Consider the following 20,598-nt stretch of genomic DNA (forward strand, 5'->3'; position numbering starts at 1 on the left):
CCCAGGGCTCTGTGCTTTCGCCAACCCTATTCAACCTTTACATCAATGACCTGCCAAAAACGGAGTCACAAAAGTTTATTTACTCAGACACCATCTGTTGCGGTCCCCAGGCGCAGACGTTCCATGAGCTTGATGCCACCTTAAACCGGGACATGACAAAGTTAGCTGACTACTGTAAGACTTTGTGCCTCCAGCCAAGCGTTATAAAAACAGCCTCCAGTTTGTTCCATCTTCATCACACCAGCGCAAGCAGAGAACTAAATGTTTATCTGAATGGTCAGAAGGTGAAGCATGAAGTAGAACCAGCATATCTAGGTGTGACCATGCCCACCTGAAGAATTCAGCAGCTAAATTTAAGACATGCAACAATCTTCTTAGCAAACTGGCAGGTTCATCATGGGGTGCTCATGCTCCAACTCTGCGGATGTCAGCTCTTGCCACCTCGTATTCGGTGGCAGAGTACTGCGCACCAGTATGGAGCCAATCGTCACACACCAAACTGGTGAATACACAGTTACATGCCACCACGCGTACCACCTCCAGCACCCTGCGTCTGACTCCACTCCCACGGCTCCCAGTTCTGAGCAATACTGCTCCTCCTCCTATCAGACGAGAGGTTGCCACTGGCAAGTTACTGGAGAAAGTACACGCCAACCCAAGCCAGCCACTGCACAATGACCTTTTTAAACCACCAGCTGCATGTTTGCCATTACGTCACCCATTAGGGTTTCATTCACCACACCAGGATGTTAGGACGGAAACCCTCTGGCGAGAGGAATGGATCTCTGTTATAATCCCCAACCAGTCCCTCGCTGCCGACCCCACAATTTGTCTGCCTAGTTTTGCCCTGCCCCATAGCCAATGATCCCTGTTGAACAGGTTCCGGACTGGGCAAGGTCTCTGTGCAGCCAACCAGTATCACTCAGGCCTTCATGAGAGCCCTTTGTGCAGCTGTGGTGCAACACAGACAATGTTGCACGCTGTCGATTAATGCCTGCTGACTAGGTTCAGCAGTGGCCTAGAAGAACTGCATCGCATCACGCCACTGCCATAGCTTGGCTAGATGACTATGCACACGCTAAATAAATAAATCTAGACATGGTACAAGCATGATCATATGGTAGTAAAATCACTGGTAGCCTGTTGGTGCTCTCAAACGGGTCTAATGTAAATGCAACCTAAGGTAAAAACAAGCAGAAAAAACTTTACATTTCAAGTCTTTATATAACATGCAAAAGGGAAAAACATACAAATGACGTTCCTAAAATTGAATCACCTTAATTATGTAACTGTCTAAAATTTTACCTGTTGAAATGAAGGATGCGATGGTCCAATAGTTAGAGACTAGCCAGAGACCCCAGTTCAATTTCCTACCTTCACAGGCTTCCTGCCTAACCTTGATCAAGTCAATTATGGTATGTCTACACTAGCAACTATAAACGCGTCAACGCAGGGTTTTGTGCCATAAACCCTGTTATCCAAACTGAAACCCTGGAAGCACGTTTCTGAAGACAGAGGATGAGTAGCCCTAAGTACCTGAGGCATATGGGTAAATGAACACTTAAGGGTGTAGCACGCCCCTGTAACTGTGCGTTTGCAGTGTGGTTATGGGGCCTGTACCAGGACTCAATTTTCAGCAGTCCTGCACTTCCAATACCACAATGCTCTGAAATCTTTCCTTCCTGACCCTTACTCAATCTATAAACTGTACTTGTCCCCTGTATGCTCCCAGAGTAGTGTGCTGCTCTGTAGGATAAGTTAGTTAAAAGAAAAAAAAAATGTGTAGGTCACATGAAGTGCAAGTTTTGTTAGTAGTGTTGGGAAGGCCTTGAAAGAATGTGGCTTAATTGGAAAAACTGAACCCGAAAGGTAAATGATAAGACAGGAGGAAAAGTCCTCGAAAAAAGTATTTAAATTATAGAAGATGGTTACAAACTGGTTAAAAGTTGTTCTGTAATGAACCTTTAACATACCAATGTTATCTTATGAAAGAGGCCCAGTCATAAATTTTGTCTACTTCAGCCTAAGAAAAGAGTCAACTCCAAGCTGCACAAAACTGGATCTTAGTTAAAGTCAGCAATTGCATCACTTGTTTGTTAAGAACTATAAAAAGGTGAGCTTTTAAAGAGTTCATTACTAGTGTCTGTCTGTCCATGTTGGAGACAGCCAACATGGATTTCAGCATCCTGAGCCTACTCCTGTTGTAAGTACCTGATCTTTGCTTATAACTGTACGTTGGTATGAGTGTGATATTTGCTTGGACATTTAATGCACATTTAAAAAACCTGTATAAATAGCATTTGGCCTTTGAAATTAATAAAGGAATTTATAGTTAAACTAATGTCTGGTGGTATCCTGCATAAACAATATCAACAAATTTCCAACATGTATTAACCACCTCAGAAGAAAAACTTCCTATTATACTATTTTCACAGCAATACCAATGTACCATGAAGGAAGCGCCAAAAGCAGTCGCTTGACCCACCAACAATACCTGAGATCTCTCTCCTGCCATCCATCTCCACATGGCATGCACTGTTCTGTTATGTGTGTGTCATGGAATTCCTTGCTGATCCTGTGGCATTGTCTGCCCCATCCCTCTTCCCAAAACTCCTCTAAGTCCCCCCATGGAACCCAGCCCACGCTGTGCTCCATGCCGAAATCTTGCTCAAGCAAAATAGTCATAAATCAAGTATCAGAGGGGTAGCCGTGTTAGACTGGATCTGTAAAAGCAGCAAAGCGTCCTGTGGCACCTTATAGACTAACAGACGTTTTGGAGCATGAGCTTTCGTGGGTGAATACCCACTTCGTCGGATGCATGTCTACGAAATTCACCAATGAAAGCTCATGCTCCAAAACGTCTGTTAGTCTATAAGGTGCCACAGGACGCTTTGCTGCTTTTACAGTCATAAATCAATCATTTTATTCATTTCAGATGAACAACAACTACAGAGTGTGTGTGTTTCAAAAGCAAAATTTTGAAAACACTTTGCAAATTAGAAATCATTGTGCCCCAGAGTCTCTCAAATAATCTGCTACTCGGACAAAGATGGTCCCCACACCTTGCAACCCAGGTGGAGTCCTGCTTGGCGGAAAAAAACTGTTAGCAAAGGATCTTCTAGTTCAGCACAGATCATCTGTTTTTCAGTTTAAAAAAAAAAAATCTATGCTGCCTGTCCCATAATCTGCTCTTCCCCATACAACAGGGAGTTTCCACTTACCAAAGGGAACAACATTCCAGAAAAAGGGAAGTTACTTGCGCTTCAAAACTAGAATTCAAGATATGCGGTCCCTATGCATATTCTACTGTGGATGACAGACCTGCAGAACTCAAAGAGGAGAATGGTGGCAAGGGTATAGGTAGTATGGCCGCTTGCAGAACCATCATCCCAAATAATGCATAAGCAGAGGCGACGGCTTGGACCAAGGTGTAACGTCTTCTGAATCCATGGATGGAATGCCATACTGCTGCCTCACAAATGATAAGCAGAGGTATTTCTTGGAGTGACACTACTGAGACTGGCTATGCTCTCAGAGTGAGCCCGTATCCCATGCAGGAGAGGAAGGATTGCCAGTTGATAAAGTGGGATGCACCCAGAGATCCACTGGGAGATCCTCTGGGAAGACATGGCTTGTTCTTAGACTCGCTCTGCTATGGCCAGAAATAGCCTAAGTGACTGATTTGTTTTGTTCTCTGTAGGTAAGAGGCCAAAACTTGCCTCATGTCGAGGGAATGAAGTCTCTTTTCTACACTGGAGACTTCAGAAAGGTCAGGGGAAGGGGATAGTCTGGTTTATGTGAACTTCTGAAACGACTTTAAGGAGTGAATTTCGGGTGTAGTCATACCAAGACCTTGTCTTTATTAAATCTAGTATAAGGAGTATCTGCCATTAAGGCCTCACCTTCTAGCTCAGCGAGGTGATGGCAACAAGGAAGGCCACCTTCACAGGTAAGTGAAGCATCGAACAGGTAGCCAGAGGTTCAAAGGGTGGCTTAGTGAATGTTTAAAGCATTAAATTAAGGTCCATTGAGGGGCTGGTTTTACAACTGCTGGGAAATTACTGATTAAACCCTTTAAGAACCTGAAGATGACTGGATAAGCAAAAACAGAGCTGCCATCCAATAGAGGGTGACGTACTGATTGCCACCAGGTGAACCCATACTGAGTTAAGGGAAAGATCCAACTTCTTGAGGGAAGTGAGATAATCTAAGATATCATATCCACTGACTCAGGAAACAGAGAGCCACTTGCCCCACAGAAACAATTCACTTTGCAAGATAAGATTCCATGAGAAAATGTTTTCTACTGTTAGTAAAGACAACTTGAACATTCTGGAAACAATAACGTTCTAGATCCATTGCCCATCCAAATATCAATCCATGAGGTGAAGGGTGTCCAGGTGGGATGTCTGATCTTGTCATTCTCTTGAATCAAAAGATCTCAGAAGGAAGGAATGCTGATTGGCAGCCAGGCTAACATTCAGAAGAACTGGAAAACAGAACTGCCTGGTCCATCTGGGCATGATGAAAATGACTTGTGCTCTGTCACATGGAATCTTTCGCAACACTCAAAGTGGTGGGATAGAAGGAAAGGCATAGTTTAGTCTAAGGAAGTAGGAGGGCATTGCTGCTAACTGCCCCATAGCTCCTCCTGGAACAGTATATGCAGCACATCCTGTTTATCTGAGAGGCAAACAGGCCCCAGGTAGAGATTCCCTAATGAGAAAAGACGTTGTTCAATGCTGAACTGTGTAATCCCCATTCATGGTCAGTGGCAAAATGAATGCTGAGGGTGTCTGCTAGTGAGTTTTTCAGTTCCTGGGAAGTACACTACTGATAGGTTCTTCATATACCAGTTCCATACAGGCTGACCACTTCTACACACAAGGGAACAGATTTCACACCTCCCTCTTTATTCATGTAGAATGTGTGTCACATTGTCTGCTTTGTGAGAAAATGGAGAGACTGGATTAATGGTAAGAATGCCCTGCATGCTTTTCAGACAGCTTTTGAGTTCCCTAAAGTTTGTGAGGCCCCTGGTTTCCCAGGGCTTCCAAGTGCCATAGAGGCCCTATCAATTTCACAGCCATGAAAATGTGTCACGGACCACAAAATAAGCCCTTTCCTGTGAAATCTGATCTCCCCTTGCTCCTGGGAGTGCCCCAGCCAGGGGGCTCCTAGCTATGAGTCCCTGCCGGGCTAAGGAGGGATAGAACTTGTCCTTCCCTTGCATGGCAGCTCTGGGTGGGGGAAATCAGACTCATTTTTTGGTACCTTTTGTGTTGAGAACCCCACAGTTACAACACCATGAAATTTCTGATGTAAACAGCTGAAAAAGTGAAATTGATCAATTTTAAAACCCTCTGGCTGTGAAATTGATCAAAATGGATTGTGAATTTGGTGGGGTCCTATATATGACTGTCCATTTGAGCCCCCTCACCATAACAGTGAGGCATCTGTGATTATTGTTCTGTTGGAGTGGAGTATAGGAAAGGAACAAATAGGCACACTTGTGCTGGATCCTTCCACCAAGTTAGAGTAGGTCCTTATCTTGACAGGGATGTCACTAGAGTGTTCATGCTGTTTGAACAGTCTACTGTTCAAAGCCAAGCCTGCAGAGGTGGAGTCTGGCAAACAACATTATATAAGCATGACACCATGTGACCCAAGAATACAAGGGACATCCAGATCGATGTTGAGGGTTATGCACAATCTGATCTATCAGTCTGCCTAGGGCTTGGAATCTTGTCCATAGGCAGATAAATCTTTGCGCTTATTATGTCTAAGGTCGCTCCTATGAAGTCTATAATCTGGGTCAGAGTTAGAGTGGATTTCTCTATATTCCCAGAGACTCTCAGGGATGCTAGGAGATGAAGCAGCAATGAGATTGATGCTATAACTTCTGGACATGTCTTGCCTATGAGAAGCCAATCATCCTGATACAGGAAGACAGTGAAACCATCCCATCTGAGATGTGCAGTTGCTACAGAAATAAACACTTTCACAAAAACTGGGTGCAAGGCCAAATAGGAGTACCCTGTATCGACAGTTGTGGCCTACTACAAAATCTGAAGTATTTTCTGTAGCAAGGATGAATATCAATGTGAAAGTAAGCTCTCACTACCAAAGATGCTGTGAACCATGCATCTTTCTAGGGATGGCAAAATTGATGCCAATGTGACTATGCAGAAATTTGTTTTGTGAATAAAGATAAAATAGTCATAAAATGAGGATGGGTCTGAACCCTCCTGTCTCTCTGGGGACTAGAAAAAATTTGGAGTAAAACCTTCATCCTTGTTTTTGAAGGGGTACTCACTCTATTGCTCCCTCTTGTAGGAGGAATTCTATCTCCTAAAGGTAGATCTCTAAGAGAGGTCCCTGAAGAGGGACAGGAAATCTGATGGCATATCCGGAATGGATGATGTCCAACATCCATTTGTCCGTTATTACCCTCCATTTGTGGAAAACTGTGCTAGGAGTCCACCAAAGTGGACCTGGGAAGCTGGGTGAAGATGGCAACAAACTGGTTCACAGCTTTCAAGTGCCAATCAAAAGCATCTTTTGGTCAGGAGGTGAGATTGGGTGACTGCAGTAGAGGTGGATGGGGCAGTGTAACTGGACTTTTGTAACCTCTGCCATTTGCAAGGTGGCTCGTAAGAGTATGTTCGTAGAAGAAGGGCTGCTGTAAAGGCCTCAGCTTATAATTTTGTTTATGGTGTTTCCTCTTCGGGGCTGGTGTATATATGTCCAGAGAATGGAGGGTTGCCCCAGAATCCTTTAGCAAATGTAAAGACTCACCTGTCTTCTGATGGCTGCTTGGATGACTAGGGAGTTCAGGGCAGGGTGGGACAACAACTCTACTCCTTTAACCAGGACAAAGTACTGCTTTTTCACCCTGTTATGAATAGAAGCACAAGTGGCTGCTGTGTACTATGCAGTTCTTGCCAGTTCCAATATGACCTCATGATCAGGATTGTTATTCGGCTAGACCCTATAGTCTGTAGGACAGCCAAAAGCTTGTGTTGGGAGTCCTGGACCTCTTCTAAGGAGACTTGGGAGCTTTTTTGCTACTCTTCCAAGTAGCTCTTGGAACTCTTTATGGTCATCTGGAGGAGACGGTGAGACTGGTGCAATCACCTCATCAGGCAAGAAAGAAGAAATATCTGTTGATACCAGTGGTTTCAGTTCATCTTCCTCCTCCATAGGTTTAGAAGCAACAGTTGATCCCTTGAGGGAGGGGCGGGGGGGAGAGATATGATTCCACGTGGGATCACAGACTGCATGTGGTGCATACAGGTCCCAAAGCCCTCAATAAGGCCATTGTGAAGGGTTAAAAGGAGGTTGTGGTGGTCCCTGAGGCACTGGGTACCATCTGTCCCACAACCGAAGAGGTCACCACTTTGATGGACAATGCTGGAAGTAAGAGGTTCCCGAACCTCTACCCAGACTGAATTCTCTCAGTGGAAGGCGAAGAAGATTACACTGAAATATCTGACTCTCCAAAAGATAAAAAAGATGGGTCGAGTTCTATCAGCAGTGCAGTCAGGGAAGCTGCAGCTAGTGAATGGAATGGGAGATGAGCTTCTCAGGTACCAATCTCCCTGGTGAGGGTCAGTGACAACAACAGGGCAGATTGTGGGTCTGGAAGGATGAATCACAGAAGATTAGGGTTGGAAGAGACCTCAGGAGGTCATCTAGTCCAATCCCCTGCGCTGGTGTGGAGTAGGATGTTGGAGCCTTAGAAGGCTTATTTTCATTGCCCCACACCACCAGAGTCAGTGTAAAGGTAGTTGGTGGGTCCCTCTAGGCTGTGGGAGTAGAACCTCTGACCGCATGTGAACTGTCAGTACTGACAGTTCATAGTCTTTTGGCTCTCAGTGCTTTGTTTTAGTCAGTACAGAGATTGGTGGTGATGGCACGGGAGAAGTGCTGAAGGAGCCTTGCTCTTTTGGGCCTTTTGATCACAGTCAGAAGACTTAGGAGGACCCAAGTCCTTATTTCCTGGACACAAAGACTCACCCAATGTAGGCAGGATTGGGGAGGGATCCCTTCTCTTAGAAGATCTAGGAGGGGACTTACTCTTATGTTTGAGTGCCTAGTGATACCCACTCCTGATTCAGGCAGAGTTAGGAGGCTCCCTCACCAATGTCTCAGGCCAATTTACCAGAGGGAGTGAGGGGAGTCTCCCCAGTCTGGAAATGATAGGCCTCATGGCACACTCCATTAGGTGCTTCAAAGCCAGAGTTCTTCAACCGGACAAGTTTAGATGGGAAAGAAGCAGCACACATTTCACTTAGTGGAGATGTGAACTTCTTTGACGAAAAATGGCCATCGCTGACCGAAAAGGAGTGGGGGGCAGGAAACAATTCTTAAAGCCCAGGAGCCTAGGCATAAATCTAAGTCCCACTCCAAGAGACCAGAGGATTCTCCACAGTAAGGATTCTAACTAAGAGTATGAAGTTTTAAAATATTTACAGGAAAGAATGTTGAAGAGGATCAGTTCTAGACACCAGAGGATTCTGACTCAGGTCATGCAATGGTAAGAAAGTAGTGAAAAGGTATCAGTATGCACGGCCCCTTACACCCTCGATATGGAACACAAGGGTAGCAACTGCACAAATAGGGACCAACTGACACTACTTGCCTAGTAATCTCCAGTCTCAGGTGCATGCATACCCATGGTGGAATAACATAAGGACCAGCACTCAAATAACCTTCACTAAAGGTACTGTAGTAAGAGCACATTCCTCTCAGTGGAAAGTTTTAAAAAAAAAAACTCAATATTTGGCCCCTTCTGCATGCACTGTCCCCACAGAGACTCATACAGAAAACACCAGCTTGAGCAGGGTGAAAAACAGCTGCTGCTAGGTGGCAACCTGGATGTCAGCTGACTGGTAGCACTACAGGCCTGGGTTTTAGAGGCATGGGACCTTACAGATACTTTGAAAACCAGTGTTCAAGATGCTGGCCAATCTTTAAAGGAACAAAATAGCAAGAATTAACATGGCCCCTACAAGAAATTTCCCTACTTCACCAGAAGACCTTCAGAAGTTATTAAAATTTGTAAAACCCTTTAATACAATAAAATGATTTGTAGCGATTAAAAACAGTAATAAATTTCTCACCATTATTTGTCTCTGCTACTTGTTTATGGGCTGCAAAAGGTGAATGAGAACCATGTGGAGACAAGTTACATTCCTGGAATCCTCAAAACGATCAAAATTGTGGCCTTCTACAGCAAAATCATGCTATATAGGAGATTTTTCAGCTATTTCCCAAGGCTGAAAACATAATTCTCTGAATTGGCAGGACCTTTGGCTCCTGACAGCAAAACCATACCGGCATGAGGACAGGACCAGAACCCCAGAGAGGGAACAGCCAGGAACAGAAGGGCTATAATGATTAGGAGTATGGAACAGCTTCCGTATGAGGAGAAATTAATAAAACTGGGCCTTTTCAGCTTGGAAAAGAGACAACTAAGGGGGACTATGATAGAGGTCTATAAAAATCATGGAGAAAGTAAATAAGGAAGTGTTATTTACTTCTTCTCATAACACAAGAACTAGGGGGCACCAAATTAAATTAATAGGCAGTAGGTTTAAAACAAACAAAAGGAAGTATTTCTTCACACAACGCACAGTCAACCTGTGGAACTCTTTGCAAAAGGATGTTGTGAAAGCCAAGACTATAACATGGTTCAAAAAAGAACTAGATAAATTCATGGAGGATAGGTCCATCAATTGCTATTAGCCAGGATGAGCAGGGATGGTGTCCCTAGGTGTGTCTGTTTGCCAGAAGCTGGGAATGGGTGACAAGGAATGGATCACTTGATGATTACCTGTTCATTTCCTCTGGGGCACCCGACAGTGGTCACTGTCGGAAGACAGAATACTGGTCTAGATGGACCTTTGGTCTGACCCAGTATGGCCGTTCTTAACGTTCTATAAAGGACCTGCTTCCTGGAATGAAGGAGGAGGAGCCAAAGCATCAGGATTTTTTCAGGGCAAGTGCCCTTAGCTAGGAGCAGAGACTGTTCGACCATTTTTTTGAGGAGGAAAGGCAACAGAGAACAGGAGCATTCCTTAACGAATCCATTAGTAAGGATGGTGGCTGACAGAGTGCAGTGTCCGTCTGCCTCCTCATATTCCTCTACCTCCAGCTGCTGCTGTGCAGTGTGTGCATCCTCCTCTAGAAACTTCTCCAACTGGGCAATACTGGGGCTTCTGGAGTCCACAAACTGCAGTCTATCAGACCCTGAAACCCCTCAGAGGATGTGTACCTGCATTTCCTCAAGAGACATTTACAACCAGTATCCATCCCCGTCTGAGGAGGAGAGGAAGGGGACAGGGCCAAAGGCAATAACCCATGAGTAGAGTTCATTATGCACAACAGCTATTTTGTAAAAAATAACTATGTTTAGCACAAAATATTACATCAACATTTTTCTAATAATTTTACTTCTGCAGTTTTGTCCCTATTTACTGTTATTTAAATGTTTTCCTTTGACAAAAGAGAACCATCTTCTACCTCTTAGTGTTAATAAAGTTTATAAATTTAAGAGTTTCCCCTCTCTCCTGTGTATGGCCACCCCCTTTTTGTTTGAGTCCCGCACATAAAAATAGTAAAAGATAGAACTGATGTCTTTCTCCGTTTGGGTTTTTTGCCTGCATGGTCAAACAGGTATACATATATATGCACACGCACCAAACGCATACAGGCAATCAGGCAGAGTCTGTCAGTTCTCTGTAATGAAACTACTCAGTTACTGAGAAAGAGAGAATGCTAAAGGCAGAAGTGGTATTGAATATTTTGTCAGAGCTGTACTTTCAAAATGAACTTTGGTTAACCTAATGAATATGGGAGCTGTTATTGGGTATTCATCTTTTTTCAGAGGAAATATCAGAAAAATAAGGTATAGCTAGGGCAAAAATATTTATTCATCTGGAATTAAGATAGTACCTACTAGTCACTTATGCGATAAAAAACCTTGATAGCACTGGCATTCTGGAACAACCCTGAACATATATAAGCCTGGAAATTCAAAAAAAGGTAGCTAACTTAGCTTTCAACACTTCCCTTTGTTGCACAAAATGTACAGAGGAGACATTCCAATAAAGTAAAGTCTTTTTGAAAACCTGCATTTCCCAAATCCATTATATTTGTGTAGCTTGCTTGCTGAATAAAGGAATTCTCAAGTACGTGGCTTTGATTTTGTAAAAACCAAAGTGACAAAACAAAAATCCTTCATCAGCTACCCTGAATCCTTGCATGTCAGCTACCTAATTTTGGATCCAACCCTTAAACTGTTTGCAGTAGCAGATTTAGTAGCTGCACATCTATGTTAAATTTCACAATATGACAACACTGAGCTTTGAAACCCTGTATGCCTTTTGTGGCATTGTTACAAACACAGTCATTTTTGGGAGAAGGCAAAAACGTCTTTCTGGTGACAGGGTATACCTTTAAAAATGCAGTTTTTCCTCCAGGTTTCAAGTTGTTCTGAAAGTAGAAATGCAAAAGCAAATTGTTATGGTTTTGGGGTAACCATAATTAGGTATTTCCATTACTTTCTATTACAATGGTTGCTTTAACAGCCATTTCCAAGCTGAAGTTTGGGGGGGGGGGGGGAAGAGAGAAAACTTTTCTAAAATCTCTCTTCTCCCCCTAAAAAAAAACAGGAATAGGTAAATTTATATTTACAAGATTAAGGGGTCCCTGCCAACTTTAAATTTAGTCAGTTTAAATTCATGTTAAGTTTATAGGTCTACACCTTCCTCCACAGATTTATCCTGCTGAAACATCTATGGTTATACACTTTTTTTTTTTGTAATTTATATATATTTTTGCATTAAGAAAAATATTTATCCGCTGCTGTTGAAAGACCTACACAACCAGAATGACTATACAACAGTGAAACAGTCTATACACAAAGTAATACTCAAAAGCAAAAAGTTAATAAATTGAAAAAGAGTAAAAATGTTTTACTCTCCATACCCACCCCTTCCAGGACACCCTACATTGATGAATTTTTTTCCCCCTGAGAATTCCCTTACGTCAACAGTTCCCAAATACTGGGCCATGTGCAACTCACTGATGGGCCACTGAGCAGTGCTTGGTAGTGGTATACAGCAAGATAATTGGTCATGAACACCAACTCTCCTTTTTTTTGCCTGCTTAAGTACATTAAAAAACAAAATTGTTGTAATCCCGCTGTACCTGAGCTGTTAACCAAAAATTCAGGGTCTTGCAGTTTATTCCAGTCAAGGGCAGAAACTGGTGGATAGAGTCAGGTGTTTCTCTGATGCAATTCTGATTATTTATAAAGTCCTGTTTCCCTGAACACAGCAAAAATCAAACAAGACCTTTTTTCAGTCAGCATTTAAACCAAAAGGTGTCTCAGCACCACATTCCCAGTGTTTGTTCTGAGTGCACCCTTGGCTTTTACTGCTCCCAGCTCTATGCCTGGGTATCATATTTTCTCTCTCTCATATGCACCTCTACTCAAACAATAGCCAGCGAAACCCCTCTACTCACATATGCCTGTGTTTTGGACAGTGACATGTGCCTGTGTTTTGGTGGAGGCTTCTATTGTTTCAGCTTTCTAAATCCATGTAAGAAGCTATTAAGGTTTTCTAACTATCTTGGGCCTGATCTAAACCTAAAACTTAAGTCAACTTAGCTCAGTGGTTTACAACCTGTGATCTGCGAACCCCTGGGGGTCCACAGTCTATGTCTAATGGGTCCATGGATACATTGTCATTACTGTAGAACAGTTGTTTTCAATCTGTGATCCATGGAACCCTGAGTATCTGCAAACTAAGATTTCCAAAGGAGTCTGCACCTCCATTTGAAGTGTTTTAGGGGTCTGCAAATAAAAAAGTTGAAAACCACTGACCTCAGGACTTTGAGAAATTTTGCACCCTGAGCACGAAAGTTGAGTCAACCTAATCTCCCCGCCCCACTCCACCCCGGTGTAAATTTAGCTAGGTTGATAGAAGGATTGTTCTGTCAATTTAGCTACTGCCTCTCAAGAGATGTGGATTACCTATTTCAATAGAAAAACCTTTCCGTTGACATAGGAAGCATCTACACTATGGCGTTACAAAAGCACAGCTATAGCACTGTAGCTATGCCACTGTAGCAGCTGCAGTGTAGACATCCACTTCCCTTAATTTAAGGGTAGTGGTTATGCCCAATCCATAACACCCTTGGTCTCAACTTCGCTTATCCCAACAGAGCCTAAAATGGTAACAACACTAAACAATCCACCCCAGACAGAAATAAATTAATTTAACAAGTTACAAATGATGCAATCTTAACTATTCATATGTTTACAGAATAAATGTCAGGATATTTTCCCCATCACCAATCTAAAAAGGTTTTACTCCCGTCCACATCTCTTTGGAATTTTCTGCTTCCTGATTTCCTTCCAGCCACCCCAAGTCCTTTGAGTTCTTGTGTCAATACTATCACCAATCCATAAGCACTAGCATCTATATCCAATATGAAAGACATTTTGAAACAAGGGTAGGCTAAGACAAGAGCAATCACAGGAGCCTTTCTGAATTCTGAAAATGCTAAATTACACCCTGCTGACCACTGAAATTGTTCCCCCTTTTTCACACAACCTATGCAACAATCGTGCAATATTGGCAAATCCCTGTTCAACAAGAATGGAGCACTACAAAATTTTATGTATCCGAGAGTGTCTGGAGAGTTGGCCAGTTCTGTGCAGCTCCACTTTTTTTTTTTTTTTAATTGGTTGTCATTGGAAATTCCCCCGCTCATTGATTGTGTGTCCAAAGTAACGTCAATCTTTTCGAAACAACTTTCTTTAGGTTCAGTTTCAGAAGGACTATTTGTAAAGGTATCAGTTCTCATTCAAAGGTTTTAGCATGTACCAGCATCTCATCTACATATAATAAACAGGCCATGAGAGGCATGCCATACAATACCCTTTCTACTAGCCTCTTAAATGTGACAGGGGCATTGTACAAGCTAGAAGCCATCACTTTAAATTGCCAGATGCCTTGTTCATCTGTGAAAGCAGCCTTTTCCCTGGCAAGTGGCTCAACTTGCTAATATCCTTTTCTAAAACCCAGTGTGGAAAACCAGACTGAACCCACTATAGCATCCAGGGTATCATCCATTCATGGTAAAGGCTATGAGTCCTTTAAAGTCACTTCATTTAGTTTTCAGTAGTTCACACAAAATCTGGTGCTACATTTTTCTTAATCAGAACTGTGGATGAAATCCAAGCACTGGTTGAAGGGATCAGGAAGGCATATAACTGAACATTTCATCAATGGCCTACAAGGCCTCTTCCTCCTTTGCTACAGAAACTATGAGGTGGCTGCTAAATAGATTGATTTCCTCCAGTATCAATCTTCTCTTGGATAGTGCAGTACAACCTACAACTTTGTTGGATCAGAAGAACAATTCCTAATTCCTAACCAGAAAGTCTCTTAGGCTGTTCTGTTGCTGCTCATTTAAGCATATAGCATCCTGGATCTCAAAAACAGGTTTCAACCATTCCTGATCTTTCCTTTGGTGGAAAGCTACTACAGCATGTAGCTGCTGTTCTGGTTTCTGCTCCTGGAGGCAGGATCACTTGTTCATTGCAAACCAATTTTTTACAAATCATTTTTTTCACCTAGACCACAACTTTTAAGGGAATTTCCACAGACTGAAATTGTAAAACACCTTTCCAGGTATTTATTATAATAAGCCATAATGAAATCCAAACACATTCATCCACTATTATAACTGCTATCAAGACTTCTTGCCTGAATTCCAGTGGTCTATTTTCCCACAGGTGCACATTCCTCAGTCACTGTCTCCATTTGAGACCAATTAGGTGATTCAGTTTTGGATCCCTGATTTGCTAGCCTTGTTAGCATGTCTGTTCTAGTAACTTATGTTTGAGCCAGTGTTCTCTACTCCCATGGATTTCATAGATCCTATTACACACAATAGCCAAAACCCCGTTATAGTTTACCACTCAGACTTAACCAAAACTTGTGGGGCGGATCCCTGTATTTCCAAGCTTTGCTCCTTCAACTTGGTGTCTCTCCTGTCCCTAATTGGGAGAGTGACTAACTTTCACTAAGATGTTGTGATACTCTCTCCTGGCTACCCTTATGTTTCTAACAATACTTTTTGTGGCCATTTTTTCCTCACACACACAACCTGCCTCCCTTAATTTTTGCATTATTGCCAATTTTTCTTGTTTTACAAACCAGATTTATCGTTTTTTTAATTGTTCAAAAATGTTGCCAACCAGATTAGAATTCCTTTCCCTCGTCACATATTTCATACAGAGCTATACTTGCGAGCTCATGGTGATCAGCTTCCATCTTCTTCACTACTGGCTGCGACCTCTTTTGGTGCACAAACCTCCATGGGTCCTCTGCCAATTCAGGTGGAGTGTCTTAGTTAAGTCCAAAGCAGACCGTTAAGAGTTGCAAAGGAATCTCACAAAACTAGGGTGACTGGGCAATAAAATGGCAGATGAAATTCAAGGCTGATAAATGCAAAGTAATCCCAACTATACATGCCATTGTCTGTAAATTAGCTTCACAGCAGTTAGTCTGTATCAGCAAAAACAAGTAAAGGTGCCACAAGTACTCCTCATTGTTTTTGTAAATTAGCTGTTACCACTCATGAGGAAGCTGCGTTAAAGATGATGAAAGGAAGAAGTCTGAACATGCAGGATCTTCAGGTTGGTAAACTTTCATTTCATAAACACCTTGTAGACTAACAAACGTAATGGAGCATGAGCTTTCGTGGGTGAATGCCCACTTCTTCGAATGCATGTAGTGGAAATTTCCAGAGGCAGGTATAAATATGCAAGCAAGAATCAGGCTAGAGATAACGAGGTTAGTTCAATCAACACGGCTACCCCTTTGATATTTTTCATTTCATACTTCTTTCTTAAGGACTGCCTGTCTTCCTTCTGGACTATTCTTGAATTCTCATGTTTGAGCAAAATATATAGTTGTTACTCTCTGGTACTATCATTTTTTATGCAGTTATGATAAAAATAAATAGCTGAATTAGGAAGATCTTCCTTTTACAATTTCACCTTTAAAGTAGTACTGAGTGTCAGTGAATGCAATGAATAATACTAAATGAGCAGTATGGTAATAATTAAATAACTGCATTGACTTATTTTGTTTAAGAGAATCCAGCCTCAACATACAGGATTCTGAGGACTATCCACCTTCAAGATCACAATCATTTTCTATAGTTTCAGAGTTATCTGCCAACGATAGTGTTTCAGTCACATCATGTATGTCACATAGCCACAGTATATCACCTGTAGCAAAAAGAAAAAAAACCTCCATCATCCAGAAACAACCATAGACAAGTTTGTGATAAGAACCAGCAGATTACAAAAAGAGGTAACTGATGAAAAAATTGCCCAGTTTGTTTATGCAACAAACTCTCCTTTCCATATGACTGAGAACCCACACTTCATTAACATGGTTCAGTCATTAAGACCAAGATACAGTCCACTCAACAGAGCAGATGTCGCAGGCAAATTGCTGGATAAAGTGTATGAAAGAGAAATTGAGCAGTGTGCAAAAGGTCAAGAGGGTGAAATTGTTAACCTGAGTCTTGATAGGTGGAGCAATGTCCACAATGTGCTTGTGTGACAACAGAAGAAGAGAATGTCTTCCTTACAGAAACAACTGATGCTTCAGAAAATGTGCACACAGCAGAATACTTACAAGAAGTAGCAGTAAAAGCTATAACAAACTGTGGAAAAAAAATTCAAATGTCTAGCATGCAGCTTGGTCACAGACAATGCTGCAAATGTATCCAAGATGAGAAGAAATTTAGAAGAGAGAGTGAAGAGCATCCCAAGCTAACAACATACAATTCCAGTGCTCATTTGATGCACCTCCTAGCCAAAGACTTCAGTGTTCCAGAAATAAAGGCGAATGTTCTTGAAATTGCAAAATACTTCCGTAACAACCACTTTGCAGCAGCTGCTCTGAAAAAAGTGGGAGGAACCAAGCTAACTCTCCCACAAGACGTGCGATGGAACTCAGTAGTGGACTGTTTTGAGCACTATATCAAGAAGTGGCCTAATCTGATAACAGTTTGTGAACAAAATCGTGAAAAAAATAGATGACCTTGTCAAAGCCAAAGTTCAACATTGGGCTTAAGAGAAATGTTGAACACATACTCAGTACCCTGAAGCCTATTTCTGTAGCCTTGAACAAAATGCAGGGAAATCTTTTTTTAAATACTTGTAATTTAACTGTCATTGCATATTTCTCTTTTTAAGATCTCACTCAGTTACTTCCAAATTTCAACAGTGTCAGCAATAAAACAGCTAATGGAACAAGCACTATCTCCAGCTCATTTTCTTGCAAATAGTCTCAGTACTCGGTACCAGGGTCAAACCTTAACTGCTGAAGAAGAGGAGTTGGCTATGACATGGTCAGCCAGCAATCATCCCTCCATAATGCAAACTATAATAAACTTCAGAGCTAAGGGTGAACCATTCAAGAAATATATGTTTGCTGATGATGTTTTAAAGAAAGTCACATCAGTGAACTGGAGGAAGTCAGTTAAATACTTGGATTCAGAGACTGTTGAAGTGATAATCTCACTTTTAACAGCAGTAGCTTCTTCTGCTGGTGTAGAAAGAATATTTTCTTCCTTTGGAATAATTCATTCCAAATCGTTTGGGACCTGAAAAAGCAGGAAAGCTTGATTTTCTTTTCCAGATTATGAACAAACAGGAAAATGAAGGTGAAGACAACTGAGTTAATTGCAGAAACCAATGTTTTAAGTTTCTCATGTTGACCTGGTTGACATATCAGAGGGGTAGCCATGTTAGTCTGGATCTGTAAAAGCAGCAAAGAGTCCTGTGGCACGTTATAGACTAACAGACGTTTTGGAGCATGAGCTTTCATGGGTGAATACCCACTCCAACGAAGTCGGTATTCACCCACGAAAGCTCATGCTCCAAAATGTCTGTTAGTCTATAAGGTGCCACAGGACTCTTTGCTGCTTTGGCTGACATAGTCAATTTAATTTTTGTTTTTTTAAAACAAATATTTCATTTAACTATTTTAGTTAAAAACAATTTTAACAAAAACAAACCTGATTTTAAAAAACTTGAATGTTTAACTAAATTCAAAAATTCATATGCTTGTTTTGTTAAAATATTGTGTTTGCTGTTGAAGAAAAAAATCCAGACTACATAATGTTGTTTTAGTTAAATAAAACAATTTAAATGTCTGTCTGGTGATGTTCTCCTTCTACTAAAGCATGGCAAGAAAATCCTCCAAATATTAATGATTAACCTGTTGCATAGGAGATATTTATGAAGTCATTGAAGAAGATAGTTCACCCCCAATTAACTTTGGTAAATGAAATAACCAAGCAATCAATTATTCATTTTCTGATACAGCTGTAAAACTAATCTGAAAACTTTTCAAAATAAATCATTTTTAAAATGTATAATGTGTACCTTCTAAAAATGAAACCTACATCTCTGAGTTGTGAAGAATATGTATTAAGGTTATAACAACCAACAGGAATGCACTTTTATATAGAAATCCATGATTAAATTGAGTCTTCCTGACTTTGATTTAAATCAAATTGATTTAAATCACTATCCACCCTCATCCCTTGCATGTGCTTTTGTTTTGGGAAGTAACATGTGCTTGTGTTTTGGGTGGAGGTTTGCTATTATTTTCGCTTTTTGGTTCCATAAAGGAACTTAATGGCCTCTTACCATGGAAGGGTGAGGGTTATGCTCATCCCAGAGCAATATATTAAATAATTTTCTAATGTTAATTTTTCATGTTAATTTCTATAGTTGCCACCACGGTGGTTTCATGATCACTATAAATATTTGGTGTATGCAATCCCATCAAGAGACAAAGACCTCCAGGAGGTTGAGTCATTTGCACTCCTCAATAATGTGTCATGGTTTGTGGCTGCCCACATTGACATAGTGGACTGCCTCTAAAATGCCACTGAAATTCTGCTTCAGCACAAATTCCATGTTCAGTACAAAACTGGTTAACAAGGCTCCACCACATTTGCTGTAAATCAAACCCCAGGTTGATGTTGAGTGGGGTCTGACACAAGAGTTATTTGTCACTTTCTCTGCAGACTCTAAAGCTCGCCACGTGTCCTCTATTGTAAATCTCTCACCCAGTAAACTTAGCCACAATGGGCAACGTGAGGACAGATGACCATGTGGTGGATTACACAAGTCTTTAATTAACAGTAGATATGGCACATCACACAATTTTGTCACAAGCTTAGCTATGCTTTCCTCTCTGCAAGCACTGGGCAGAGCAATATCGCAGAGAATCGGTAACCATGGTAGAGAAGTAAATTTAAGTGTGCCTGAAATAATACACATGGCGGAATTAAGCTGTACATGAATAATTTTTGTGCAAGATGAGTGAGCCCATACTGGAGGGCAATATTCTGCCACTGAATAACAGCGTGCCGAGGTTGAAGAGCATAACGTTTAGGGGTTGGCGCCCCATGTCGTTCCAGCCATTGAGAAGGAAGATGTCCATAAGACAATCTTGTTAAGATGTGGCCCACACTCTGAAAAAGCATGCCTTGGATTTTTTTTTTTTTTTAAGAATATTTGTAATGTGCAAGATTATGAATTTTAACACGCAAGAGCTGGTATGGACATTTTCAGTGTTGATGGGCAGTTAAATCTGAGTTAAACAACCACAGCAGAGCCACAGATTGACTTGGAGAAAAGTTTATTGTGTATTGCTGTTGCTTACAGCCAGACATCATTAAGCACTCTTGTCACTAGCCCTTTCAATGCCCTGGACTAAGTATTTATTGTTCAATTTATCTAAATTAGACACTCCAACAGCAAAATGTGAAATAAATTCCTCAACATGGCCAGCTCAGCAAAAATAGATTTGGAATTTCTAGATCAAGCAGTTTGAGAGAGAAGCTGTTAGTAAGTTAGCAGATTTTCCAGAAATGAGAAGAGCTCTTAGGGAACCTGCAAATCTCTGGCCTGGTCTACACTACGAGTTTCTCGAATTTAGCAGTGTTAAACCGAATTAACCCTGTACCCATCCACATAACGAAGCCCTTTACTTCGATATAAAGGGCTCTTAATATCGATATCTGTACTCCTCCCCAACGAGGGGAGTAGTGCTGAAATCAGTATTGCCATTTCGAATTAGGCTTAGTGTGGCCGCAATTCGACGGTATTGGTCTTCGGGAGCTATCCCACAGTGCACCATTGTGACCACTCTGGACAGCAACCTGAACTCAGATGCACTGGCCAGGTAGACAGGAAAAGCCCCGCAAACTTTGGAATTTCATTTCCTGTTTGCCCAGCGTGGAGCGCTGATCAGCACAGGTGACCGTGCAGTCCCAGAATCAAAAAAGAGCTCCAGCACGGACCGTACGGGAGACACTGAATCTGATCTCTGTAGGGGAGATGAATCTGTTCTATCAGAACTCCATTCCAAAAGACGAAATGCCAAAATATTTGAAAAAATCTCCAAGGCCATGATGGACAGGGGCCACAACAGGGGCTCAACACAGTGCTGCGTGAAACTTAAGGAGCTGAGACAAGCG

General features: G+C 41.7%; 1 protein-coding gene across 5 annotated transcripts in view; it reads right to left on the reverse strand.

The window, feature by feature from the left end:
- KDM3B (lysine demethylase 3B) overlaps positions 1-20,598 on the reverse strand; it is a 111,389-nt gene that overhangs the window by 83,314 nt on the left and 7,477 nt on the right. For 2 of the 5 annotated variants that reach the window (XM_039485819.1, XM_039485818.1), the window contains exon 2: positions 11,461-11,499. The exons of 2 other annotated variants lie outside the window; for them this stretch is intronic. In XM_039485819.1, coding sequence (XP_039341753.1) covers positions 11,461-11,499 — 39 coding nt within the window. Of the gene's footprint in view, positions 1-11,460; positions 11,500-12,216; positions 12,274-20,598 lie in introns of those variants that run through there. One more of the 5 variants, XM_039485821.1, reaches the window with a different exon arrangement.

This window comes from Mauremys reevesii, linkage group 8 (genome assembly GCF_016161935.1).
Source record: "Mauremys reevesii isolate NIE-2019 linkage group 8, ASM1616193v1, whole genome shotgun sequence".
In the NCBI taxonomy this organism is placed as follows: domain Eukaryota; kingdom Metazoa; phylum Chordata; order Testudines; family Geoemydidae; genus Mauremys; species Mauremys reevesii.